This window comes from Neopelma chrysocephalum, unplaced genomic scaffold (genome assembly GCF_003984885.1).
Source record: "Neopelma chrysocephalum unplaced genomic scaffold, ASM398488v2 Primary Assembly neopelma1_61b, whole genome shotgun sequence".
NCBI lineage: Eukaryota > Metazoa > Chordata > Aves > Passeriformes > Pipridae > Neopelma > Neopelma chrysocephalum.
The window spans coordinates 569250-596591 of NW_020897717.1; the positions used below are offsets into that span (position 1 = coordinate 569250).

At 43.4% G+C, this 27342-nt stretch overlaps 1 protein-coding gene across 1 annotated transcript; it reads left to right on the forward strand.

Annotated features, from left to right (window-relative positions):
* The first annotated feature begins 106 nt into the window (after positions 1-106).
* On the forward strand, positions 107-26679 carry CMTR1 (cap methyltransferase 1). The gene is made up of 24 exons (XM_027681706.1): positions 107-152; positions 1683-1827; positions 5257-5399; positions 7692-7850; positions 8248-8340; positions 9070-9141; positions 10380-10474; positions 10579-10651; positions 10830-11028; positions 11763-11881; positions 12134-12230; positions 13455-13587; positions 14791-14970; positions 15383-15439; positions 16417-16474; positions 17089-17157; positions 17333-17464; positions 17960-18082; positions 18798-18889; positions 19508-19576; positions 20960-21007; positions 21587-21699; positions 22244-22352; positions 24189-26679. The coding sequence occupies exons 2-24, from the start codon at positions 1698-1700 to the stop codon at positions 24319-24321; spliced, it is 2496 nt and encodes an 831-aa protein (XP_027537507.1). The 5' UTR covers positions 107-152; positions 1683-1697; the 3' UTR covers positions 24322-26679.
* The last annotated feature ends 663 nt before the right edge of the window (positions 26680-27342 follow it).

The window sequence follows — 27342 nt, forward strand, 5'->3', positions numbered from 1 at the left end:
TCAGCGTGGGGCGCGGCCGCCAGCGGTTCCCGCCGGCTCCCTCCCCCCGGGGGCCCCGCGGCTCGGCCTCGGCACCGGGGGCTGCGGGGCGGGCGGTGCGACGGGCGTGAGGGTCCGGAGAAGAGCAGCAGAACTGGTGAAGGGTCTGTAGGGTAAGTGCTGTGAGGAGTGGCTGGGGGAGCTGGGGGTGTTCAGTCTGGAGAAAAGGAGGCTTGGGGGGACTTTATTGCTGTCTACAACTACCTGAGAGAAGGTTGTAGCCAGGTGGGGTCGGCCTCTTCTCCCAGGCAACAGGCGACAGGAGGAGAGGACATGGCCTCAAGCTGCACCAGGGGAGGTTTAGGTTGGACATCATGAGGAGTCCCTTAACAGAAAGGGTGATGTGACATTGGAATGGGCTGCCTAGGGAGGTGCTGGAGTCGCATTCCCTGGAGGTGTTTAAGGAAAGACTGGATGTGGCACTTGGTGCCGTGGTCTAGTTCACACGGTGCTGTTCGGCCATAGGTTGGACTCGATGATCTCAGAGGTCTTTTCCAACCTAATTGATTCTGTGGTTCTGTGCGAGGCCGGCTGGGAGCGCCCCGCGGGCACATCGGTGGTGCAGCGGAGGGCCTCCCGACGGACGGAATGACCCTAACTTTGCCCTTAATTTTGCATGGTTTGAAATCTGTCGGGAAGGCAGATGCGGTGAGCGACCCTTAGTGGGGCCCTCTAGAGGGAGCTGTCGGGGGTAAACTAAGAGCATGTTAGCCTAATGAGAGACTATCTCAGAAGAAATAGAAAATGGCCAGTTTGTTAGAAGCAGGGGAAAAAGCAAAACCCTAAATTGAGGCAAGAGCAGATAAAGGTGAGTTGTCTGTAACAGAATTTCTTGTAGAATGGAAAAGATTTTCTAGCCATAGTGCAGTGAGGTTATGGGATCATTTTGCAGTCAGGATTGTGGGGATGAATAAAGCTTTTGGCCTTAAACTGCCCTGTATGTGCTTGTGGAAATAAGTTAGATAACAGAGGGTTTGAATTGGTGACCTGGGGCACCATTTCTAGCTCAGTGTTCCTATGTAGAATAATAAACACCAAGAGGGGTTTAATTGTTTTTTTTTGTTCAATAACAGGGAGGTTTTAGCTAGTGTGCTAAGTGTTTCTGCCTTTTAATTTTCACCTGCTTTCCTGTTTCTTGGTTCTTGTACTCTGCAGGCCTTCCCAGCTGGCTTCTATTAACTCCATCTTAAACATTAGTCTTTTCTCTGGGTTTATGTGAAATTTATCAGCCACACCTAGAAGCTTCTTATCTCGCCAGTGATTTCCGGTGAAAAACACACCCCCAGCCCCAACTGGAGCACACGTATTTAATAAAGTTCTGTTACACAAGTCATGTAGGAAAGCTCCTTTATTAATTAACATTTGCAGAGGTGAGGTCAGAGTTGTTCAGAGTCTTTTGTGAGAAATTGGTTCCACCTTGCACGTTCTCCATTGGATTGATCTTTCATTTTACTCAACCACACCAAAAATGTATCTTTGATTGAGTAGTAGTAATAATCAACTGCCATGTATTTAAGTTATCTAAATAAATTTGAGAAGCATAACACTGAACAGTCCATAAAATGATCTATGTCACTATGCTGCTGTACCTTACAGAAAGTTAATTTGCTTAATATTTGCCAAGTGTGATCATCTTCTTTCAGCATTTCAGCAAAAAAATGAAGAGAAGGACAGAATCCGAGTTTAGCAGCCCCCAAAATAAGCAGAAGAAGAGGCTGGAAGACTTGGGATTAACCCTCAGTTCTACTTCAGATGATGAAAATCAATTTAGTAATCATACTACTCAAGGTAAGGTTGGAGATTTGGTATATGTTGCTGCAGGGAATCTAAGTAATAACTAGGAGTTAAACCTACATCTCTTAAATCCTAATTGATAGCCTGAACTTCAAGAGCATGCTCTCTCTTTAGAAAAAAACTACACTGTTTCTTTTCACAGCCTTGATTTAGTGTGATTTTTTTAAGCTTTTTTAAAATCTCGTGTAAACATTTTGATCTGGGAATTGTATGAATTCAGACGTAGAAAATTGAGTTTGAGGTAGATGACGTGTGCATCATCCAAAGCTATAAAGATTCTTGTAATATATAAGCAGCATTGATCTTTTAAGTCTCAATAGCTATTTCTGGTTTGGAGATTCTCAGTAGTGAGGAGTTATGGGTGTTGTACCATAAAGAACCATTGCAATCTTAATTTTGTTAAAAAATAAAATTGTTAATCTTACCATATTTTTGCTGAAGGGAGAAATTGAGATGAACACAAAGGGTCAGGTTGATTTAGGCTCCTACATTGTAGCACCATTTCTTTTGCTGGCTCAGTGTGATTTTTCAGGGGAAAGAGGGGAAGTTGTGAGAGCTCACAGGTGTTTCATTTCAGAAAGAAAATCTGTTTCAGAGTTAACTAATTGCCTGCTTTTTGTTGGAGTGTGCTTTCTCACCTGGAGCTTGGGGTATACCAAAGATGAGGCGAGTGCCCCACACAATTGGTATCTGTTGCAAGATGCTTTAAACTCTCCCAGGATGGTACTTCAGGTTGCCTCCCAGTCATACCTGCTACTTCTGAGTCTTGGGATTTCCTGTAGTATTGAACTGTTAGTGAGGAAGGGCCTGAACACATGAAGAAGCCTTCCTCTGGTGAAAATGGCAAAGGATGTGTATGGAACATAAGTGGGTCGGTCTGTGAGTAGCTGCAGTTGCAGGGTATTGTGTGTGTACCTGTCTGGCAAGGCCACAGGTGAGTGAGGAGGTCAGAGGTGCAGGTTGTGAGAGCTGGGGTAGGGAATGCTCTGTGCACTCAGGGCTAAGCTAAACAACTCAAACCAAAGTTTTTTTCATTTTTCCCCCCTTTTGATTAACGAGTTCATAAATGGGTCAAAATAGGCTGTGACCCTTAGTGTTTAAGAAACAAGTTGATACAGTTCTAGAACAAGGTTTTGGATAGCATAAATTGTTTAATAGCCCGTTACACCCACTGTGGTTTCCGGGGAAAGAAGGGAGTTCAGGGGAAAGAACTGATTTGAGATCTGATCTCAGCTGAGCATGGCCTAGCAAATAATAAAAACAAGAAGAGTTGTGAACGGACTTCCTTAAGACTTATGTAGTGGCTATTGTGTTTAAGGCACATTATGAATCTCTGGAAAATAAGACAGCTCAAAAGCAGGTCGCAAAGTTAATTGAAGCTGTGTGTTGAAGAAGCAGAATGCTGTAACTGACCCCAGAGCAAAAGTCCTTTGTGAGCCGGTTCTTAGCTATGAACTTTGTGAAGGAAAGAGAAATGTAGCATATGTGACAGATGTTTGAAAATGAAGATGGGTATAGAATGTTGCAAACGCAAGTTGAATCATAGCCTTCCTTCTCTGAGCTGGAAGCCTCAAAGGTTGCTACTGTAAAACTCTAATGTAGTAGTTATGTGGGGACACGAGTCCTGACTCTTAAAAACTGATAGTTCAGCAACAAGTTCTGAGGGTGCATTGAAAGGATTTTTTAACTACAGTCATATATTTCATGGTGATGTCATTCATTTTCACTTCATTTTTTTTTGTAATGGCCTTTTTTTGCTAATTATTCAGCTATTTCCTGTTACTTCACTGATGCTCAGTTTTCCAGAACAGAAAAATAGAGAGATCTGTGAGTTGAGAGAGAAATAGTCTCATTTCTCTTAAATTAGACAAACATAACAGAAGTTCAATCCTTTTTAAGTGATTATAATGTCTCTTTTTTTTTAACACATCTGTGGAGCTAAATAATTCCCTTTTAAGTGATACACAGAAGAAGATCAACTCTTATAAGAATTTTCTGCTTTATCTCTGGGCAGCTTTTGTAGATCAACTTCTCCTAGTTGTACAAAGTAGCACAGAATGATTTCTAGTGCTTGGCTAACAAGGAAGGCTCAAGAGGCACAGATCCAGTGCAGAGTGTGGCTGTGCTTGCTGTAGATTGCTGCTCCTGTGGTCTGTATGGTCAGTCCCACAGCATTAGCTGTAGTATGACTGATGAGGTGCTAGGCAAATTTCAGGAAGGAAACTTGTGCCATTGCTTCATCCTCATAGCGATATTACCACAAGAGAAATGGAAGGACTCATTGGGTTTTAGGGCCTCCCTTGTCACCCACCTGGTGCAGAGCAAGCTGAGAGAAATGATGACACTACCATGATTTCTGCCCAGATCCCAGTTACATCCAGCCCAAAGCAAATAGGTTTGGGCATATCACAATTATAGGGCTCAGCGAGGACTGTACAGTTCATACAGACCGAGGTTCCTCCCGACTAGATCCAAGGGTGAAAATGGGCATAGGCAGAACTTCATTGTCTAGTGCCCATAAAGGCTCTGACGCATCAGTTTCAGGTGACTTTCAGGTGACAAAAGTTTATTTTGAGTGTATGGTGGTACATATTACCATTACCTTGATTGAACCACTGACTTGGTTGTGTTCCTACCCATGGCAGTGGGGGGTGGGACTAGATGTTCTTTAAGGTTCCTTCCAACCCCTTAACGTAATTTTATTAAGTTCGTCCTCAAACCTTGGTCTCTGTCAGAGCATTTTAAAAAAGATTGATGTCTTCTGACCTTTTCCTTGAGTTTGTATGTATTGGTAAACTCTAGAGGTAAAAAGCTGTCTCAGTTGCTGTAGTGAACTTGTGGATCCTTGCTACTGAAGTGGGTAGTCGGGGTCAAAGTTTAAATTTCTCTACTTTCTGCAGTGTTGACCATTTTGTAGATGCCTGTGTACTGGATGCAGATTTTTAGTTAAATTAGGGATGCATTTACACTTGTAGTTAGATAGGATACAGAGGAAAATTCAGCATGTTTCATCAAGGTGTAACTGTCATTATTCTCGGGAGAGAATCCCTGAGGACCTGCTCAATTTCTCAGGATCATTGCAAAGGTCAGGCACACCACAGTACTATCATGGTTATGCTGTGGCTGCTCTGCTGCTGTGATGGGGTTTGCCCAGCCCTTTGTGGGGCCTGGAATCCATTGGCTCAGAGAGGCTATGTGTGTCCCTGAGACAAAGGGGCAGATAACCAGGTGTTGGCTCCACTGGGTATTTTATATTACACCTGTGTGCTTCCCATAGCACATTTGAGATCTGAAATGTCCTCCAAGTGTGTGTTGAGAGGATTTAATGAGTTACGCTATATTCTAATGGAGTTACTGAGATGTCTGTCTGCCATTTTATTTTTATTTTCATTCTCACTTTTTTCACTTTTTCATTTTTTTCAGAGTCTTCCAGTAGCAGCAGTGGATCTGACAGTGAGAGCGATGAAAAAAGACCAGTCTTCAGCAATGAGTTCAAACAAGACTCTCTTGTGGAGGGTACTTCATCTCGCTACTCGATGTATAACAGTGTCTCCCAAAAGCTCATGGTAGGTCACCATAGTTTTGGACTGAACTATAAGGAACTGATGAGTGCAAAGTGAAAGGATTGCTTTGTTATAAGATATTTTGATTCTGATCCTCTTCATAGCAGGGTTCTCTGCATCTTTGAGCCATCTACTAGCAGCAGGTGGGGGAGGCTGAGAGAGCTTGGTTTAAGAGGATCTGTGAAAAAATAAAGTTGATTCATGTTCAAGTCCTTAGAGCAGGGAGGTGAATGAGGAGGGAAGGATCGCTGGATCAGGCAGTCTGCTGAACTTCAAAAAGAAGTCCTACCATGTGTTATTTTGCAATGCTTGAGCTAAAAAATGCCTTGTAAGAAAGACCCTAGCAAATTCTGTGGTTGACATTAATTTGTTTGGTCTTGAAGGCTGGCTGGTATACTCTTGTATTATTACCTTAATATTTAAGTTATTTATTTTTCTTTCAAGTCATACCACTCTGCTTTATGTAAGGCTGGAAATTTCTTAGAAAGGCAGGGAATTGTGAAGGGTAACAACTGTGACAACTAAACTTTGACAGTGATCAACCACCCCTTGATTACACAGTGTTAGCATGGAAGAAGAAAATGCTTTTAGAAAGTTCTAAGAAATGGTAGTCTGTCTCATGGTAGTCCTAAATCTGGCAACTTGTTCCTGAGTTTGAGGCAATAATGGGTTGTAGAGGAGTGGAATCTCCTGATGCATGCTTATTTCCTGATGCAAACTTAGTCACCATGGTGTCGCGAGTATCTCATAATCATGAAAGAACAGAGAAAGAAAAATGTTGATTTCCAAGGGCAGCGGAGAAGATGAGATGTTTGGAGTAACACACAACTATACATGACAGAAAGTTTGGGACTCACTGGGGGCCTAAATGTGGGTCTCCCTTTGTTCTGTGCTGGTGGTGTACTCAGTCTTTCTGTGGTGGTAGACCAGCTTGTACCTGCCTTTGCCAAGTTAGAAGTTCAGTGTTCTGCTAGAAGCTGGGAAGAGCTAGCTGCTACTGGGGGTGGGAACAGGGAGATACTGCTTCTCAAGGAGGTGGAATGCTGCTGATGAGCAGGATCATAGCTCTACATGAAAAAAGAACTTTCTTGCTGAATTCAAAACTCAGTGGGATCCAGAGGCTGAGAGTTGCTGATTGTGCCTCTCTGTAGTTAAATTGTGTTGCTGGTCATTCGGACTCTGTCCATGTGCATTTCTGGCACTGGGCAGCAGCTTGCTGATTCTAGAGCAAGACTGTCTTTGGAGAGTTCTCTCCTGAGCCAATTAAGAAGTGTGCTTTCAGTTGCCACAATACAGAAGCTTTTACTACTAGATCTGGGAGGCTTTTGTTTGTAAGGCCTCATAAATTTGAATATAAAGATTGATATCAAGTGATACCAACTGGGGTTGAATGATTTGGCAGCATTAGGTAAGCAAAAGTAAAATGGTCCTTAGCTGCTAGATTTTCAAAATTCTGTCCTCAGAAAACTGGTATAACAGATTTGGTGACTGTGACATTTGGTGTACATAATTCAAGGCCTGATTCAGAGACAGGTAGCAAAGGCAATGGGAAAACACCATGTCAGATATTCTTGTGTTTTTTCTCATACACATTGGTAATAAACAATGTTTTTGTTGCTTCTCACAGGAAGGAGTATATTCAAAGTGAAACAGTCATTAAGTCTCCTATTTACTTACTGTTTTGTAGATGCATACTGGAAGATGTGAAATTGAATGCATCCCTGCTTTTGGTTCTTATTCTCTTTTTGCTATAATTTACTAAGAGAAAAACCAGAAAAACTGGCAGTTAATGAACATAGTTCTTTTAACCTGAGAGATGGGGATGTGTTTCAGGAGCAGTGTGTCTTGCATTCCTCCTCTGGCCGTTAGGTGAAGTTTTAACTGATGCTTGAAATGCATGTGAGTGTATGTTCACAAAAAACAATATCATCACAACATGAATTTTTTCCTGCACCAGCATCTTTTTTTTTACGAGCCTTCCATGCTTTCTGAACACTGTGATGAATGGCTCCAGACTCCTCACTACTTCTCCCTCTGAGCAGGCTGTTGCTGCATTACTGAACCTTTTGTAATTTGTTGTCATCTCAAACATCGTTCTTCAGATCTAGTTTTTTTGTGTCCTGCCTCAGTGAAGTGAACTCACTATTAAGTCCTGAAAGCCACAACTGAGATTAAAAATGCTCAATGCCTTCAAGTCACTTCAGGGTAATGTACCATTTCCTGTCTGACCTCAGTCATAGTACATAAACTCAAATCCACTTGCTTCACTGTGTTGTTCCTTTGGTTTCTTTATAGGCCAAGATGGGCTTCCGGGAAGGAGAAGGTCTGGGAAAATATGGCCAAGGCCGGAAGGATATTGTTGAGGCCTCCAATCAGAAGGGAAGGAGAGGCTTTGGGCTGACCCTCAAAGGATTTGATGGGGAGCTCAATATTGATTGGCAGGATGAGCCAGAGGTATGTACTTTCTGTTTAGTTCTGTTTCCCATTTATGTAGCTGTGTTCAGCAAGAACTGGGAGAAAGGATGTGTAAAGCAGGTGTGGGGGTTTTTTGGCAACTGTCTCTTTTCCAGTGTCTCTCAACTGTACTTTGAGAATATTAGACTCTTGCTTTGTCTTGATTGTCAGACTCGGGGGTTTTTTTGTGGTGGAGGTGTTTGTTTTTTGTTTTTTTAATTTTAAAAATAAACAAGTAAGACACATTTTAGTCTAGGAGGAGAAAACTATGGTTGGCCCTAAAATCATGGCATAACCCTTTATGCTAAGATTGGGAAGCAAACTTTTGAGGGGCAATTTGTTTTTATATTTTGCTTGTGAAAACATCTTTGGCTCTTCCCACGACTTGTGGTTGCAGCCTAGTGCTTACGAGAAGGTGGACTGGTGTCCCGAGTGTACCACGGAGATCCCAGATGCCCAGGAGCTGAAGGAGTGGATGACTGTGGGGAAGGTAATTTTTTTATATCTTGGTAGTTACCAGCCTAAGACAAAGCAGGGCTACCCAACCTGAAACAATTGCTATGTCAAATAGTTCCAGAATAGCCTAGGTTAGGAGCAATCACATGAGACTGCTAGTGCAGCTTCCTGCTTAAAGCAGAGCCAACTAGGTCAGGTTGCTCAAGGCCTTGTTTGGTTGAGTTCTGAGTATCTCCAAGGATGAAAACTTCACAACCTGTTTGAGCATCTGCTTCAGTGTGTGATAACCCAGTCAACAAAAGAAAATTTCTGTATGGCTAACTGATATTTTTTTATGTGGCTCCTGCCCATTGTTTCTTGTCCTATTGCTGTACATCTCTAGGAGTCTATGTTAGTCTTTTCTGTTTCCTGCCATTAAGTACAGCAGTAGGATCTCCCTTTCTCTGTTCTGAACAAACTGTTCTCTCAGTCTCTTCTTGTACAGCAGGTGCTTCTGCACCCTTTTCATCTTGGTGGTCTTTCTCCTGGTTTTGCCCCAGTATGTCTGTTTTGTACTAGGGAATGCTGAACTGAATGCAATATTCCACATGTGGCCTTAAGATGCATAAGAGAGGAGAATTATTCCTCAGCCTGATTGCCAAACTTTTGCTAATACAGCCTAGTATGTGGTTGGCAGCCTTCATGCATTACTGATACATGCTGCATTCTGAGCTGACTGATTCCATGTTTGCTAATTGCTGTCTGTATTCTTGTCCTGTTCCAGAGGAAGATGGTGATTGAAGATGAAACGGAGTTCTGTAATGAAGAGCTTTTACGTAATGTCCTGCAGTGCAAGGTGAGTCCCCTTTTTAGAGAAGAAGTGAAGTTTTGGGCAAGTAAGTGCGATAAATAATTGAAGAGGATTGAGTAGTTAACTTAGGTGATTGGCTAGTGCTCAGAATGTCCTCTTTCACCTTCATGTCACTGGTTTGACTTAGCATCCTGATTTTTACTGTGTCTTCAGCAATCTGTTTTGAACCTCAGCATTCTAAGAGACTGTCTTGGTTTAACTCCAGTTGGCAGCTAAACCTCGTGCAGCTGCTCACTCGCTCCCCCACCAGCAGGATCAGGGAGAAAATCAGAAGGGTAAAAGTGAGAAGAACTTTTGGGTTGAGATAAAGACAGTTTAACAAGTAAAGCAAAAGCTACTCAACGCAAGGAAAGCAAAACGAGGAGTTAATTTACTACTTCCCATGGGCAAGCAGGTGTTCAGCCATCTCCAGGCCCCATCAGATATAATGGTTACTTGGGAAGACAAAAGTCATAACTCTGAATGTCTGTCCTTTCTCCTTCTTCCCCCTGCCTTATATACTGAGCATGATGCCATATGGTATAGAATATCTATTTGGACAGTTGGGATCACCTGTCCTGGCTGTGTCCCCTCCAAACTCCACAAAAGTGCACTCCCAGCCCACTCGTTGATAGGGCAGTAGGAAGAGCAGAAAAGGCCTTGATGCTGTTCGAACATTGCTCAGCAATAGCAAAACCATCTCTATTATCAACACTGTTTCCATCACAAATCTAAAATGTATCTCCATACTAGCTACTGTGAAGGAAATTATCCCAGCCAAAACCAGCACAGGAATGATTGAAAATAGTCTCCCTTTCTTAGTCCAACTGAAAGGCTGAAGGCTTGAATAAGCTGAGGAAATAAGCTCCCTTTCTTGTGTGTTCCATCTTCCATCCTAGATTTTATCATGCCCTTGTAAATTGTGGTAGAGTGTGAGTGTGTGTATACGTGTGAAAGAAATACTTTAGGTTGGGACTGCTTTTGAGGTGGCTAACCACATTATCAGGCTCTGGAGCTGTCAATACAGAATTCTTCAGTGTTGCTAAATTTGCATAAGAGCTGAGGTGGCTTAGAAGAAGAGCAAATATTATTATGTGATGGAAAAATGTTTTGTACTGGTGAACCAAACCCTGCATGGAGTTTACTGTCTAAGGAGAGAGAAGCATGAGGATAGGAAATACTCATGCCTACCTATCCCTCCAGCCTGTGCCAGGTCCAGCTGAACTTTGTTTCTTTTTGCGCAGAGTGTATTTGATGAGCTGGATGGAGAAGAAATGCGTCGAGCTCGAACAAGGTCTAACCCCTATGAGATGATCCGTGGAGCTTTCTTTCTGAACAGGTTTGTAGAACATCCGGTAGTGTAGTCCCTTTCCCATTTATGTCCACTTTCAGCTGTGGGAGCCAAGGATGAAACTTACAAGGGCCCTATTTATGTGTTCACAGGGCTGCAATGAAGATGGCAAATATGGACCATGTCTTTGACTACATGTTTACAAACCCTAAGGACTACAATGGGGTGAGTGCCTCTGGCTTTCAAACAGCAGTGCTTTCTCAGAGAATTTAGAAGGTGGGAAGAAAAGAGAATCTATAGGATACTAGCTGGCAAAACAGGTGCTCAAAAGACTTCTCTGAGTATTGCAGTTTATGGTGTATCTGTTATGGGTTGGTAGAATTTCCTCAATTTCCTCTTGCAGGTGCCTTTGATAAAGGAGTATGATGCAGAGCTGCTCTACTTTGCTGATGTGTGTGCTGGTCCTGGAGGCTTCTCTGAATATGTCTTATGGAGACGGAAGTGGCATGCAAAAGGATTTGGCATGACCTTGAAAGGACCTAATGATTTTAAACTGGAGGATTTTTATTCTGCTTCCAGTGAGCTCTTTGAACCTTATTATGGTATGTAGTGCGTGCATGAGTGTTTTCTGATGTTTTTGCTTGTGCTGCAGCCTCTGCATTAGTAGCAGGACTGGTATTGATACCAGCATGAGGATCTAGGAGAAGTCTAGGGAACAAATTTGCAAGGTAGAAGGGGGCAACCATCAGGGAAAGGGGTTGAAATTGGTGAGCTTGCATAGCAAGTCATATTTTTGCACTTATTTCCCTTTCCCTACTCGCTTTATAAACTTGTTCACAGGGGTTTTTTGTGGTTGCTTTTTTAAAGTCCAGATTATATTGTGTTTGGAAATGAGTATTGTGTTTCTTTGGAATGATTGGACTTTTTATTAGAACTTTGCAAATGCACAATGTAAATAATTTTATATCTGTAATAACATGTTTTTAATAGGTGAGCAGTGCAGTGAGGTTGAATCTTACATTTTTAGTAGGTTCAGCTACGTGTCGTTCCTACTTGGATGAGAATATTATGTTGCCCTGAGGCTAATGTACTACTCATCATTTGAGCATGGTTATTATGTGGCTTTGTTTTGGCCTGACCACACAATCTGAATAATTTTCGTAAATTAAAAAGCATCTTTGGTTGCAAACAAGGGAATGTGTTAATGCTTATTGGCCTATCAGGGTTTTGTAATTTCTGACTAAATGTTGCCTGAGTGCAGTAGATCATCTGCACATACTGATCTTCAGTTTGTGCTTGCAAACATGTTAGTGATCATCTCCTTTTTTCCCCTTAGGAGAGGGAGGGATTGATGGAGATGGAGACATCACTCGGTCAGAGAACATTACTGCTTTCCAGAATTTTGTTTTGGACAACACTGATCACAAAGGAGTGCATTTCTTAATGGCTGATGGGGTTGGTCAATTTCTTTTTCTTCCTGCACTAGGGACCAAAACTGATACTTCAGTCTGCATATAGTAGGGTATTTGGCATGTATCTGTAGCTACGATGTGAAATACTTCAAGGTTTGCTATTAAAATTCCTGGTAGCAGTTCTTTTACCTTGAAGAAACAGAAGTTATCATGATTCCATGATTTATCTCTGCAGAATCCTTTGCTTGACCAACAGATTTGTGGAGATACTAATTGCATGCTATGTGCTTTGCAGGGTTTCTCGGTGGAGGGTCAGGAGAATCTGCAAGAAATCCTAAGCAAACAGCTCATGCTTTGCCAGTTCCTTACAGCACTGTCCATTGTCCGGACAGGTATGTTTCATCCATTAATCTTTTCTTCCTTCTCTAAGGTGTGGGTGGCACTGTGGAAGGTTGCTGTACAATTTTTATTAATGTGCCTTGAAGTCTGCTCTGCAGTGAGGCTAAGTTGCACAGAATTGAATGTGTATACGTACATCCTGAGATGGTTGTCACAAAGCTAAGAGAACTGGTCAGAAAAATAAGATTTTCTGTGTTTATTTTGCTTTTAATTAAAAGCATGAGGTAAAATGCATTAATTTAAACCTCTTAATTTGTTAGGTTATGTACCTGTCTTGGGCTCAGGTCACTAGTGTGACTCAGTATATCTGAGTTTTATGGCACTAGCTGGACTAGGTGCTTCCTGAATATGCCAGCTGATTAGAACAGTCTTTATCCAGTTCATCCTTTTCTCTAACTTGTGGCTTTTCTCCTTTAAATTTGCCATCTGTGTGATCAGAACAAGATGATGTCTCACCTTGTCTTAGCTGTACCTCATTGTTGCTAAATGATGGACATTACAGCTGTATCTGATTTGGATGGCTCCTCTCTTCCAGTGAGTTTAGTTAGCCTTTGGCACTGATGCAGGAGACAAATGGTAACATAATGATCATTTTTATCTTGTGCCCTGTGTGTAGAAGTACCTGAGGCAACGAACTGCTTAGCAGTAGTCTCAAATGTGATATGGTAAAAGGGGCAGCCTTTAAGTCTTTCCTACCTGGGTAGATAATAGTTCTCTAAAACTGCCTGCGTTTTGCTTGGGGAAATTGGGAATCTTGTTTGAAGGTGAGGGGCAACGTAGACTCTTTTTGTCTCTAGGTGGCAAGTTATTCTGTTTAGGTAACATCTTAGTCTTTTTCTCCAGCCTGAGGTTCCTTGTTGCACATACCAGAGCCCCTCTTCCATTAAGGGCCCTGGCATAGCATGCTGCCATGCCACAGGGCACAACTTGTGCCTGGAAGGGAGGTATGGGGGTAGATAGAAGGTTTGCTTGTGAGACAGCCTACATATTGATTTGATTCTGATCAAGGGAATGCTTTTATTTCTTTGCTTCAGAGACATGGGGAAGATGTTTCATTAAGCCTTGCTGGTGCACTTCATAAATGTGTTCTAGATGCTGTTTAGTTCTACAGAAACACTATTAGTAGTTCTGCAGAAGAGAAAGTTTTTGAGGTGCCTGGTATCTTCTTGTTTTCTTATAATCTGCTGGTTTTGATGTACTTCCTCTTTGTTTTCCAGGAGGACATTTTGTCTGCAAAACCTTTGACCTGTTTACTCCATTCAGTGTGGGACTTGTTTATCTGCTGTATTGTTGCTTTGAGAGAGTGTGCATCTTTAAACCTGTGACAAGCCGCCCTGCGAACTCGGAGAGGTAAGATTCTTGAGCATGAGGGACTACTAAAGAAACTATCCTCTAAATACAGTGATAAATGGATTCGGGTAAGCCTAGTGGAAGCTTTGTGATGTGCCCCAATTGGCAACTGCCTTGGAGAAGGGAGCACTTTAGATGTTAAGCAAATTATGACAAGGTAAAGATGATATTTCTGAAATTGCCCTTATGGAAAGAAAGCTGTGGTACTGGATATATAACAAATTCTGTTTTGTGTGAAACAACTATGGTTTCAATGAAGCCAGAGCGTATATGAGAGGCTGCATGTGAGCTGACAACGTGTGCTCACAGCCCAGAAAGCCAATGGTATCCTGGGCTGCATCAAAAGCAGTGTGGCCAGCAGGTCCAGGGAGGTGATTCTGCCCCTCTACTCTGCTCTTGTGAGACCCCACCTGGAGCAGTACATCCAGCTCTGGGGTCCTCAGCACGGGAGGGACATTAACCTTGGATGCTGGAGCGAGTCCAGAGGAGGGCCACCAAGATGATTAGAGGGATGGAGTACCACCTCTCCTACAAGGAAAGGCTGAGAGAACTGGGATTGTTCAGCCTGGAAAAGAGACAGCTTAGGGACCTAACTGGGGCCTCCCAGTACCTCAAGAAAGCCTAGAAGAAAGATGAAGAGGGATGTTTTACAAGGACATGTAGTGATATGACAAGGCATAATGGATTCAAAGTAAAAGAGAATAGGTTTAAGTTAGATACTAGAAGGAAGCTCTTTGCTATGAGGGTGGTGGGGCACTGGAACAGGTTGCCCAGAGAAGTTGTTGATTCCCCATCCCTGGAGGTGTTCAAGGCCAGGCTGGATGGGGCTTTAAGCAGCCTGGTCTAGTGAAAGGTGTCCCTACCCATGGCAGTGAGGTTGAGACTAGGTGATCTTTAAGGTCCCTTCCAACGCAAACCATTCTATGGTATATGTATTTCTCTTTGTACCTGTCAAGTTTAGCAGAATTGATTTACTACTTGAGGGAGATCTGTGGGTGTTGTGCATAAGGTTGTGTTTCCCAGTCTTTCCAGTGCATAGAAAACATCATGACTTTGTGATAGGTGAGATTGCACCTTTCTAGGGATATCCAGGAGGAAGGAATTCCTGGGATTTGGGAAACTGTCCTTATAATGGGTGTGTGGCAGAAAAGTTGGCTTTGTGGAAGAACTGAACCCACATGATGTCGCTGCCTTGCTCTGCAGGTATGTGATTTGCAAAGGATTGAAGTCAGGGATTGATGACGTGCGGGACTACCTCTTCACAGTGAACATCAGGCTCAACCAGCTGCGCAACTCTGATGTGGATGTGAATCTTATTGTCCCACTGAATGTGATCAAAGACAACCAGGATTTCTACAATTACATTGTCCAGTCCAATGAAAAGTGAGTGCCTGTGGGTGATGAGAGCTGCTGGCTCTAGGCAGGTTAACTGGCATGGCTTTCAGTTGTAACTTCTTGCGCTCATGGAGATACTTGTTGATGCTGCCACACTGCTCTGCTTTTGCTCCCTGAGGGGCTGAGCAGAGCAGAGGGACTCTGTGCAGACAGAAATGCTGTATTAATGTTAGTGACTGTTTGGCCTCTTGAGTACTTTGTAGAAAAGAAAGGAGGGTAGTGCCTAATTCATTCCATTGATCTTCCTGTCAGTTTGAATCACGTTGGCAAAGATCCCTCACTGCTCTGAGGATCAGACTGGCTTCCCCCTATTGTCCCAGCACTCTTTCTTGTTTTAAACAGTAGAACAATCTTGGTGGTGATAATTTGCTCTCTGACTGAAACTTTTCTTCTCTTTTAGCCACTGCAAAGTTCAGATAAAGGCACTAGCCAAAATTCGTGCTTTTGTTCAAGACACGTGAGTATATTCCTCTGGCTTTTTGCGAGGATGGAATTAACCCACTGTAAATGAATTGCTTGGCCCTTCTTTAATATGCTCTTGATTTGAGCTGGTACTTGTCTTGGTCTTTGGAGCCAGGAAAGTGAATAGTGCTTTTAGGTAGCTCAGTTTGTGTCTCTGCCTGAGTTATTTGCAGAAACCTGTGGGTGGCTGGAGGAGTCCTGAAAATTGATGGTCTGTTATCACCCTTGTTGAGAAGGCTTCTTCTATGCATTGCATGATTTCCAGTTACCATAAGTGAGCTTGCTTCTTAGCAGGAGTGTAAAAGCAGAAAAGTAACTCCCAGCTGGTATGTTCAATTCAACAGTAACCATCTAAGTTGAGCGTGGTTCATAGCTGTTCGTTTTGCAGGGGCAATTGAAAGCATTTAACTTACATACCTAGAATTACTTAAAGTTTATGAAGTTAATTTCTTGCATAAAACTAAAGCCATTACAGTGTTTTCCTGCCATGACTTTTCTGTTCAGGTGTTATTGAGAGATAATATATGGTAGAAAGTTGAGTGAGTTTGATAATTAGGAGTTATCCAAGAGTTAATCCTAACAATTGACACTGTTTTTTGTGTGGCCTTTAGCAGGTTTTCACTGCTATTCTTAAGTAGGGCTGTATACCCAGCTCTTGGAGATTAGCATAAGTTCATACTAATACATAACTTTTTGAAAATATTTATACCCAGTGGTACTTTCATGGAACGCAGTGGTAGCTGCTAATCAGCAGTGCAGGCCATGAAATAAAGCTAAACACAGGGACTGGAAGTGGGTGGAGGGTGGGGAGGGAAGGCATCATTCCTCTTTTGTATAATCTATTGTGGAGCAGTGCATGTTTGTCATTCCCAAGCCAGAGGCTGAAAGATACAAGCACTATAGGGCTGGGATATGTAAGGCTGCAAGATCAAGGAGGTTTCACCATCTCAACAGTCTGCTGTCTTTCTTTAGGACACTGATTGAGCCACGGCAGGCTGAAATACGGAAGGAGTGTCTCCAGTTATGGGGGGTAAGTGAGCTGTCAAGCAGGGCACTTGTGCAAGTGTCCTTGCTGTGGTGAAACAGGAGTGGAGCTGCAGTACAGACAGGACTTTTAGCCAGAGGTTTAATATATTGTCTTGTAGGAAAGTCAGAGGCCATTCCAAGCTGTTTATGTAATAAAACAGGATGTCCCTGATTTATTGTGTATGGCTTAACCAGGCAGGCTCCTTTGCTGCAGTTCAGAATATTTCATTGTACGTGGAGTGAACTCAGCACCTGGATCTCAAGCAGCAGTGCTCTCCAAATGGTCTTGTTTTATGAGTCTGCAGTTTCTGTTTCCCGAGCTGTTGATTGCAGTGGAGCCATGGATCTAGCAGTCAGTTTCACAGGCTAATTGTATGTCTTCAGTGAAAGAGTATTTCATCAAAACAAAGGTTTAGGCTATATCTTTCTGAAGTTGCCTGTTGGTTTCTGGGAGATGTGGTACGCCTACATTAAATTTGCAAACATGAGACCTTTTAGATGCCATATGATGTCTCTTCTTCAACTGGAATCCCAAGAGCAGGAGTTTTGGGGGCTGGATGTTCCTACGAATGTGCCAAAGAATAACGCTTACCATCAGTTGTTTGGATTTGTTTTCAGATTCCTGATCAGGCTCGTGTTGCTCCTTCATCTTCAGATCCCAAGTCCAAGTTCTTTGAGCTGATCCAGGTGAGACCTTGCCCATAAACTAGTTTTGAGTCCTTTCATACTAACCTAACTTCTTTCCCATTGGAATTAAGAGATGAAGAAACTAGTTCTGGATTGTCATTTCATGTGGAAGTTGTGTTTATCTACCTGTTGATGTAATATATCTAATTTACCTTTTCCACACTTTGTTCTTTAGGGCACAGACATTGATACCTTCAGTTACAAACCCACTCCTCTGAATTCCAGCACACTGGAGAAAATTCGCCAAGTGTTAGATTACCGGTGTATGGTATCTGGAAGCGAGCAGAAGTTCCTCTTGGGCTTAGGGGTAAGTGCTAAGGACAGTCTGGAAGTTTTTCTGGTTCATTTAAATGCTATTATTCTGCCTTGCATTTTCAACCCATCCTTTCCTGTGCTCAGATGCTTAAAAGAATCCCCATCAGCAGCATCTGAGACTGCCAGTTATATTTCTTTCTCCTGACGTCACTGCTTTTCACACTCATTAACCCTGTTTTTGTAATCTCAGCCTACACAGAGACCTGCACTCCTGCTAGTGTCTCTATCTTCACTGTTCTTTTAAAGGTGTTCTATTTCTGGTTCTTTATGCAAGTATGAAAAGTCACTGGCAGATTAGAATCAGTGTTTTTGTTCCTTTGCTGTAGAGATTAAAGTTCTTCCTTAAAACTTCTGACAAAGAAACTGCCTGTGACAGCTTAGGACAAAAAGATTCTCTGAGGGCTTCTCTGCAGTTAGCCAGAGTTCTCTCCTCCACCCCTGCCCTCATGAAGCTTTGGCTGAGTTTGACTCTGCCTTCTACACACAGAAATCGCAGATCTACACCTGGGGTGGTCGCCAGTCAGATCGCTGGACAAAGCTGGATTTGAAAACTGAGCTGCCACGAGATACTCTTCTGTCTGTGGAGATTGTTCATGAGCTGAAAGGAGAGGTAGGACCCTATTCTCTTGCTTGCCAAGTGGCTGCAAATACAAAGAGGAGTTTTGCCTCTTCTCTGTAAGATACTGCAGAGTAATGGTTCCATCTGTGCCGGGTCCAAAGTTTTTTTTGGTATATGATCTTTAGAGTAACTATATTGGATGAAGTTTCTTCTTTCTGTCCAGTGCTAGAGATACGAACTTTTAACATTGTTTTGCAAACACTTTGGACCTGACATGTTGCTGTTCCATGTGGAGCAGCATATGGCATTGACAACATGACTTCATGTGTCTGTGGCTCTTTGGGTACATAACTGCTCAGTAGTGATTGCAGGCTGTGGGGAAAAGATTCTCGTGGTATGTTCACAGTGTAAGGTAAAAACTCTCTGCTGCCTGGGACTTTGCCTGTCCTCTGGTACCTCAGATGAGGATGCTATAGTGCACTGGGCTTTGTGCTGTGGTACCTGATAAGCACAGAGAGCTGGTGATGGCAGCTGTGGTACCGCCCTCTCTCCCTCCCCTCAGACAGAACTGGGTATTTGAGATATACCAGTTCTTGGAGGATGGCATGTTACTGTATAATGGGCAGCAGGGAATTTGTGTGCTTCTAATATCTAGGAAAGGTGTTTTCTTGATAGAAAAGAGTGATGTCCTATCAAAAAATGAGCTATATATCAAAGCTGAAATATCACCAGTCTGAGTAGTAAATCTCTGTATTGCCCTCCTTAGGGGAAAGCCCAGCGAAAAATCAGTGCCATCCACATCCTTGATGTCTTGGTGCTGAATGGCAATGATGTTCGAACACAGCATTTCAACCAGAGGTATGTGGGATCTGGAGAAGCTTTTTTCTTGTACTTGAGTAGGAGTGACTGGGAAACAGCGTTCACCCAAAAAGCAGAATGCTGAGCACAGGGAGACAAGGGCATTCAGCTGAAACAGTGCTGTAAAGATGAACTGTGAATGAAGCTGCTCTGAAGTGAAGTGCTTATAGCCTTTTCCAGCTGTATCTTCTCTGTGTATGAGGGCAGGTCTAGCTCCTTCCTTAGTCTGGGATGAACCAGTCACAGCTGGGGTAAACTGAGCATTCTGGGAATATGAATGAGCATAGCTGATAACTGGCTGAGGGAGAAGGCTGTTTCCTTAGGGACATGGTGTCTCTGCTAGTCCTACTATCCTGCTGATGTATCAATGCATTCAACACTGTGTGGGCCCGTGGAGTAAACTATGGAGACTCATTCCTAATGGATAATAGCCAGTATCACTGGGCACTGAACTGGGAGGGCGGGGTGAAAAAAGTCTTGCTCAGACCCATTTGGCTAGCAGTGGAGGCAGTCTGCATGTATTGAAGTGCCTAGTCAGTTATTCTGCTGAAACTGTTACCTATCCACTGTGCCAAAGATCTCATTAAATTGCTGGGTTCTCCTTCCATTTTCATTCAGGATTCGGCTGGCGGAAAAGTTTGTTAAAGCTGTTTCTAAACCAAGTCGACCAGACATGAACCCCATCCGGTGAGTCACGACTCCATACCTCAGCCTGGCATGCTTTGATGTCAGTGTGTTGGAGGATGAAGATAAGGAGCTGAAGGGGAGTTAAATTTCAGACTGAAATTCATAGTTCTGTTTATATTCTTTGGAAAGAGGCTAAAAGGTCTTTAAATATCTAAGGTAAATATTGTTAGAGGAGAAGTTGTGCCCTTATTTCAAATGTCAAACAGTCATATTTTCCTTGTAGGTGGATTGGCTGGTGCTGATTTCAGATATGTGCAATAGTAGGTCTAGCACCCAGTTAGCTTAGTTGTTGCAAAGAATTCTATGCTGACTGCTAGTAGATAAAGTACTGACTAGCATTTATCAGGACAAGGCTTTAGTTACAACCCCAAGAAAGTTCCTGACAGTGGGCTTCAGCTTTGATTGTCTCCTGACCTTCCATTTCATTGATTCTGCTGCGGTAGAGCATAAGAGCATTGCTGTGCTGGGCATCAGATAGGTATTATGGGCAAAACAGCTTCTCCTTCAGAAGCTAGAAGGCAGCAATATTAGGAAAGAATCTGGAGGCAGGGAAAGAGAACATTCTTTTTGGTGACTTAATGAAAGATAATGAGTGGGATCTCAGACTCACGACAGACAGTTGTAGTATTTGGAGGAGCTTAAAGTGTTGGGGAGGGCTGAAGGTGAAGTGAGAAGGAGAGCTGTGGAAATGGATTGTAGAGGGGTCCTTTGCTGTTCTTGTGGAAAGGTGTTAAAGGTGTTCCGGGTATGCTCTTCGAAGCCTGATGCTTGTAGCAGTATATGGCAAATGGGTGGTTGGGGTGTCAGGTTAGAGGCAGTGCTTTTGAAACTTAATGATTGTTTTTCTTTATCTCAGAATGACAAAACCAGTTTGTAATGATGGAATGATGACTCAAAATCATCTTTACTGATTTAAAAAAAAAAAGGCAAACCAAAACTGTTTTTACCTCATGGTAATTAAGGAGTCTGTGGTATCCTTGAGGATAATAGCAGTGAAGATCAGGTTGTTTAATGCTGTGAGGCCAGAAGCTGCCTGGGACTGATCTTGGTGAATTTATCTGATGGGAAAACAAAAGCACCTGACTTTCACTGTTCTAACTCTTCCTTATACTCAACCTGAAGTAAAAACACACAGCTTCCTTAGCAGCAAGGATGCTCATATGGTGCTTATAGCAACCCAACCATGAGCATGCAGGTGTCAGGTTTTCTCAAGCCAGGAAATATTAGCCACTGAAGCGTAAGATTGAGGAGAAGGGTGAACCTCAGTCATGCCTGACTACCTCATGCTATACAAAATCAACCATTTGTCTGCTCCCTGTAGCTGGAACAGGAAAAAAAAAGTTATTTTTTTTTTTAAATCATGCTTTTGTCTTTTCCTCCCAGGGTGAAGGAAGTATACAGATTGGAGGAAATGGAGAAGATTTTTGTGAGGTAAGCAACTGGTGCAAATGAAACTAAGGTTATCAGCCAGTGGTGCACAGGAATTGAAGGGATGTGCTCACCTGCGCTAGAGGAGTCCTGGACCAAGAGCTGTTAGAGCTCATTCAGCTGGTAGCTGCTGTTCCTGAGATGCTGCTGCCTCAGAGCATCATTCTGCTGCATTCTAATGCTGTAGATGTGACCAGTGCACTTTAAAACAGCTGGAGTAGCAACAGTGCTGGAGTTTGTGTGCAGCAGTATCAGTGGATTCTCACTGACTTGAAAGATCAAGAGTTCATACCTGAACTGGGAACCATGTTTGGATTAATTATGGTAGTTCATCACAAATTCTTCATCCCAATACTCAATTTGCAACCTGACCTAGGCAGGTCTGGCTGATTTCTCTAGCCCTGTGTGGGAAGGCAGAGACTGAATTCTCCAGGATGTGATGATTTGGTCCTGTGTCCTGTGCAATGCTGTCAGTTCACACTATGACTCTCTAGAGAGGGTGTGCAAGTGGTGCATTGTGTGCAAGGGAGTGGTAAAGGAAGAAACAGGCAACCTCTATCACTGCCTTCTCTCAATATTTAGGTTAGAGATGAAAGTCATCAAGAGTTCAGGGGGAATGCCCCGGCTGTCCTACACTGGCCGAGATGACCGGCACTTTGTGCCCACAGGACTCTACATCGTACGGACTATGAATGGTAGGAAGAGACAGTCCTCACTCTTACTCAACTTTTCTTTGCCTCTCCAAGTAAAAAGTATTCACCGGGCTTGTTCCTGTTGTAACTTGGTAGAAAATTAATGGGAGTATTCCAATGGCTAGAGATTACTGTTTGCATGTAATGAGAGTAGCTTGGATTTGGATAAGGGTTAGGGTATATTTATATGATAGGTTTTTCTGTTGTGGGTTGATTAGCTATTGTGTGGGTAATTCCATTTATTTGCATGTCTGATTATTTTTTTTAGTGAGAGAATTTTTCATCAAGGTGTTTTCTAGAGTCATGGTACATGGAAATATCCAATTTGGAACATCACTTTTTAAATGCAGGGAGAAGGGATTTTTCTCAGTGAATAGAGAACAGCTTGGGAAGCAGGACACCTTGGGGGGAGGAAAGGAAAAAGGAGTAACAGAAGGATCACAATTATTCGTATAGATTCTTCCTTCTTGCTTGTACTGTATGTGTATTTATACTGTGCTTTTTTCCTCCCTTTCATTTTCTGTCTGATCCCTGTAACTTTTACTAGATCCCTGGACAATGGCATATAGCAAAAACTTCAAGAGGAAATTCTTCTTCAACAAAATGACCAATGTAGCGACATACAGCCTCCCTCTTGAAGCCATTGCACCCTTTCAGTGAGTATGAGCCAGAGCTGAGGCTGTGGAAGGAAAGCTGAGTGTCTGTGTGTGTGTGTGTGTGTGTGTGTGTGTGTGTGTGTGTGTGTGCGCCTGGGTATTTGGAAGGGAATTCAGGAGTGCTGTGTTCTTGCAGTGCAAGTGAAGCTTGGTCACCAGCAGGGTGTGCTGAAGGAGCTGGCATCTTCTCAGACTTTCAGGAAACTGCCGATCTGGAATCCTGGATTTTGTGATTAATGGCTATGAATAACAAACGTCTCACAACTTTTTTTTCCTGTCTGCAGCAGAGTACAGGTTACTGAGCCTCCTGCACACAGGGAAGTAGAAATTGAGCCCAGCAACTGTAGTTTGTTGTATCTCTGTATTTGAACGTGCTTGGTTGGAAGTTGCTAATTTAAAAGCAAATCCCAGTTCATTTAGCCCAGGCTCTGGAATAAGCTATGGGAAACTGGGAGCTTTCTTAAGGTGAGGTGAGAGAGAGAGAGAGAGAGAGAGAGAGAGAGAGAGAGAGAGGGAGAGAAAAGCAGCAGCTCCTTGGGAAAGGATGGAGTGGCTTGCCATGGGACAGTCATTAACACTGTGGCTGCTGAACCCCATCTGTTTCTACTGACTACTAGGCTAAGGCCATTACTTAAATACAGCAAATCTGTCTGTGACACCTAAGGGCACCTCAGACACTCCACATGAGTGGAGATGTTCTGCACACCCTGCCCTCAGGTAGTCTCAAGAGATGCCCTCTACCACAGTTACCCAAGACTGTGCCTCTGAGCAAGAGCTTGGTATGAAATAGGGCTCCTGATTTTCTCCCTTTCAATCTCCTTACCTACCTTACAGCAGTGGTCTCAAGAATGCTGAAGCTTTCCTTAGTGGGGTGAATGGAAAACAGGCTTAAAAAGCAGAGGCACATGATGCCTTTTCCCTCTAATTGTCAGGATGGGTTTAGTTCAGCCTTTGTACTGGAAATAGACCAGCACGAACCTGCAGGAATGGCTGAGGAGGTGGAGGGAGTGCTTGTGTGGGACTCTAGAAGGGATGTGTTGTGTTTGTGTTGTGGTTAGTGAGTACTAATGTCTGTAATTAGCCATTGACATGTGCTCTTGTCTCTGTGCTAGTACTGCTTTGTTAGAACAGAAGCACTAAATAAGCTATGAATATTAAGTGTCAGTAATTGTACAAATCTAAAGGCTGCTGTGTTGGCAGTAATTAGCAGCTCTGATTTCATTATGGCTGGGACCATGTTGATGCAGTGAGGGAGGGCTGTGCTTGATGAGTGGAGTGGGAGATGGCCGTAGGACTAGAACTGTCAGCAGCCAAGCTGAACTCTGTTATTTCACACGAGGGGAAAGAGGGGATGATCCTAGCTGCTTTCCCTTAAGTGGGAAGTGCTGTTTGTTTGCAAAGCTCCATAGGACAGCTATTACTGATTATAGTAGGTTTGTGGTGAGTGATTAGGTTGCTGCTCCTGGCAGGCTTTCTAAATTCTTCATTAAGGCCTTTCCATTGCCTGCAATGACAGTTTCATTCTCTGAAAAACGTGGGGGGAGGTAGGTTTTTTTCCCTAATGTCCTGACTCCTTCCAGCAAATACTGAACTGAATTCAAGTGAAGCTAAAATTAAGAAGTTTGTTTTTGTGGAAATCTTTCAGGCTTGGCAGTTGCTATACTTTGGGAGCTGTAGAGTTTGTAAGGTGAATGAATGCACCAGTCTTTTCTAAGACACTTGTTAAGAGTATTTATCTGTGGCTCCCATTGTAAGGGCAGCTGTTTCTGGATAGGATGAAAGTGTTTTCCTTTCCCTCCCCTGCCAAATTAATCTTTCTCTCCTCTCTGCCCACAGCATCTGCCATTACAGCCGCCTCTTCTGGGAGTGGGGGGAAGGTGTCAAAGTGCACGACTCTCAGAAAAGACAAGATCCAGAGAAGCTGTCAAAAGAGACTGTCCTGTCTTTCATCCAAGCACACTACCCCTAACCCTGCTCCCTTGAGGGTACAGGGGGAGTCTGAGCCCAGCTTGGATTCTTCAGGGACTGATGAGACTGGGGAGGCTCCACAACTTCTATCCTGGTCTTCTCCAGAGCTGATTTCCTGGAGGTGATCGAACTAGGGGGTGGTATGCAGAAGGCACAGGATGAGGCCCTACCTTGGCAGTGTATATAGAGTACAGCCCAGGTAGCACCTGCTGCTGGAGTACCCATGGTGACTCCTGGAGCCAAGGCCTAATGCCCTTTTGTCCTGCCCTACTGCATGCATGAGGCCAAGGGGCTGGCAGCTTTCTTTGCTCCTGCTCAAACATTCAGCAAGGTTTGTGGAGCTCTGTGTGTGCCAGAACTTTCCAAGCTTGTGCTTCTCTGGCAGTATGGGAAGGAGCAGAGATGTTTTGATGGCAGAGCTTGGCAACTGCACGTTGAAGCAGCCCTGCATTGTTCCTGGCAGCTATGTCTCTTTGGCCTTGTCAAAGGCCTACACTGCCCACTGGAGGGTGTTAACTCTTTGGGGAATGCTAGCTGTGGGACACAAGTTATGTATCCTTGTTGTCTTCAACACTTCTGTTTATCAAGGCACTCGGCCTGGCAATTCTTACGTGATGGTATCCTGTTGGACAAATGCCAGTGCAGATGATGAGTAGAGCTCCTGGCACAGATCTGAAGTGCTCAGTGCAAGGGCTTTCTCAGACCTCTAGAACCTGCTGTGACAAGGATTTCCCCTCTCTAGGTTAGTGACTGATCCCAAACCAGCAGCCTAGGGTTTATTTGTGAACATGTACCATGGTTGGTGTACTTGCCTCATGGTACTTCTGAGACCAAGGTGCTTTGGTTCTGGGTACTCAACACCATTACCCAAATCTTCAGGGAGAAAAGCAGATGTGGGAGGGAAGACACTGGAAGGCTGGGATGCTGGAGTCTTTGGAAGAAATTATGGGGATGTCTGACTTAATTAAAAAGACCCAGGGCTTCAGTGAAAAGGGATCTTGACTTTGACCATGTTGGTTAATTGGAAGAAATCCTGTCCCCTGATTGTACCCCCTGGCAAGGTAATTAGACTTCCCTTTTTAAATGTCAAAGTGGCTTTGAAACCCTTTGTATCTCATTTGGCTGTGGAACTGCATCTGGGGTGAAGGCATAGAGCTGTGAAACTCTCAGCATGGTATTTGTGTCCAGACTTCTCCATGCACTTCTGTGCCAGGCTCAAAGTTGGCTTCTGTTGCATGTTTTACCTTCACTTCTGGCTTCCATGGCACTTTGCCAGGTCTTCCACGTAAATCAGAAGATAACACATCGTTGAATGCTTTTGACCAAGCAACAAAATTGCCCTTTTTTTTTGTTTGGTGTTTTGGTTTGTTTCTTTTTTTGTTTGTTCTTGTTTTTAAACACAGATTGGCAGTAGGGAGAAAAGTGATTTAGGTCTGAAGTGTGCCTTAAGGAAAGCTATAGTTCTAGAATCTATAGCAGTTATTAGATAGATTTTTTTCTCCACAAGCATACATATGATTTGAACAAGCTTGTGTAGCAAAACAGAAATTTTCACTTAGATACAGGTCTATCAAAGCAGTTGAAGGACTGCAGGCTGTTAATGCTTCCTCTTGCTGACCTGGAGACTCCCTCTGCTCTCAAACATCAGTAAAACATGTATGAAGTAAGTGGTGGCCCTTCCTCCAAAAGAATGAAAGTGTTTCATTGGTACCTTTTGTCTTGGCACAAGCACTTCCACGAGGAACAAGGAGGAATCTCTCCCACTGGGCAGTGAAGCACCTCCCTCCAACTGTGTGGTGTCTGGGCCTGTGTACAGTTGGCTTTTTAAACCAACCAGTAATTGAGTTCTGGCACTTGTGTGGACTGCCTTGAGTCTGTTCCAGTGCCAGCAGAGCATGCTGCTCCCTCTGCCAGGCTCCTTCTCTGAGTGTTGTACCCTCCACTCAGGGCTTTGACTTCTGTGGGCTGGCAGACAGAGGGGTGACTTAAGAGGGACACTAGGGTGAGTGTAGGCCTCTGAGGGTACGAGAATGCCTGGTCAGCCTGCAGGCTAGCTTTTATGAACAGATACTTTGTTTACTCAGTTGTCTCCAGCTCCTCATTTAAATTTGCTTTTAATTTTATTTTTGATGCACTGAACCTTGATTCCAAATCTCCCTTCAAGAAGGCAAGCTTGAGCCACCATGCTACTTGCTTCCCTGCTGAGAGATTATGTTGGGAAGGGGTGGGTGAGTAAGGTCTTGCTGAAGGGAATGTTATGTATGTTAATTGCACAATGTATTATTAGGCTTTGTATCATTTTGTGTTGATTTCTCTGCTTTCATTGTCTCTATTACCAATACAGCCCCTTTAGTTCACAGGAGTGCTTGTTTACTTTGCTTCCTCACAAAATTCTGGCCAGCAGTGTGTGTCAGTGTAGCGACTGAGATATGCCTTGCAGAGTTAAATTTTCAAGGCAGTCCCTTCTAAAGGCTTTCTGCCAAGTTAGAGCATGCTGAGGGCTACTTACTGTATGTCCCTGCATTGGAATGAGGGGACTACAGGGGACAGTCTCCAATGCTCCTCTGCAGCATGCTAGACTGCTTTTCCTCTCAAAGGAAGTAGATTCCAGGCTACAACAGACCAGTAACCACTGTTGAGATCTCACTGACCAGGGATGCTAAGTGCCTAACCCAGTCTAGGCTTATTGTGGTGCAATGTGTGCCAGCAGGGAGATGGTAGGATGGGAATAAAGCACTGCCTGAGAAACAGAACGAGAAATTACAAAAAAAAAAAATCACAGAACAGGAAATTACAAGGTTGGATTATTTTATTTAAAACCCTACAGAAGCACTGCCATTTCTGGCAGTTGCTAGTAAATTCTCTTCTGCAAGTGCTGATTCTCAAAGGCACAAAATGGCTACCAAACTCTGATGCACTGGAGAGGCAGGCAGATCTCAAAGCCCAAGCACCCAGATCTCAAGTTGTATGCTACCTGCTTGCAGAAAAAGAGATACCTATGTACCTATGGTTTTGTGGAGGT

What these genes read in the sequence shown, in the direction of transcription:
- CMTR1 (XM_027681706.1), top strand. Translation starts at nt 1,698, where the DNA reads ATGAAGAGAAGGACAGAATCCGAGTTTAGCAGCCCCCAAAATAAGCAG. An exon ending in TAGTAATCATACTACTCAAG is followed by an intron (nt 1,828 to 5,256) that starts GTAAGGTTGGAG and finishes CATTTTTTTCAG; the next exon opens with AGTCTTCCAGTAGCAGCAGT. An exon ending in CATCGTACGGACTATGAATG is followed by an intron (nt 21,700 to 22,243) that starts GTAGGAAGAGAC and finishes AACTTTTACTAG; the next exon opens with ATCCCTGGACAATGGCATAT.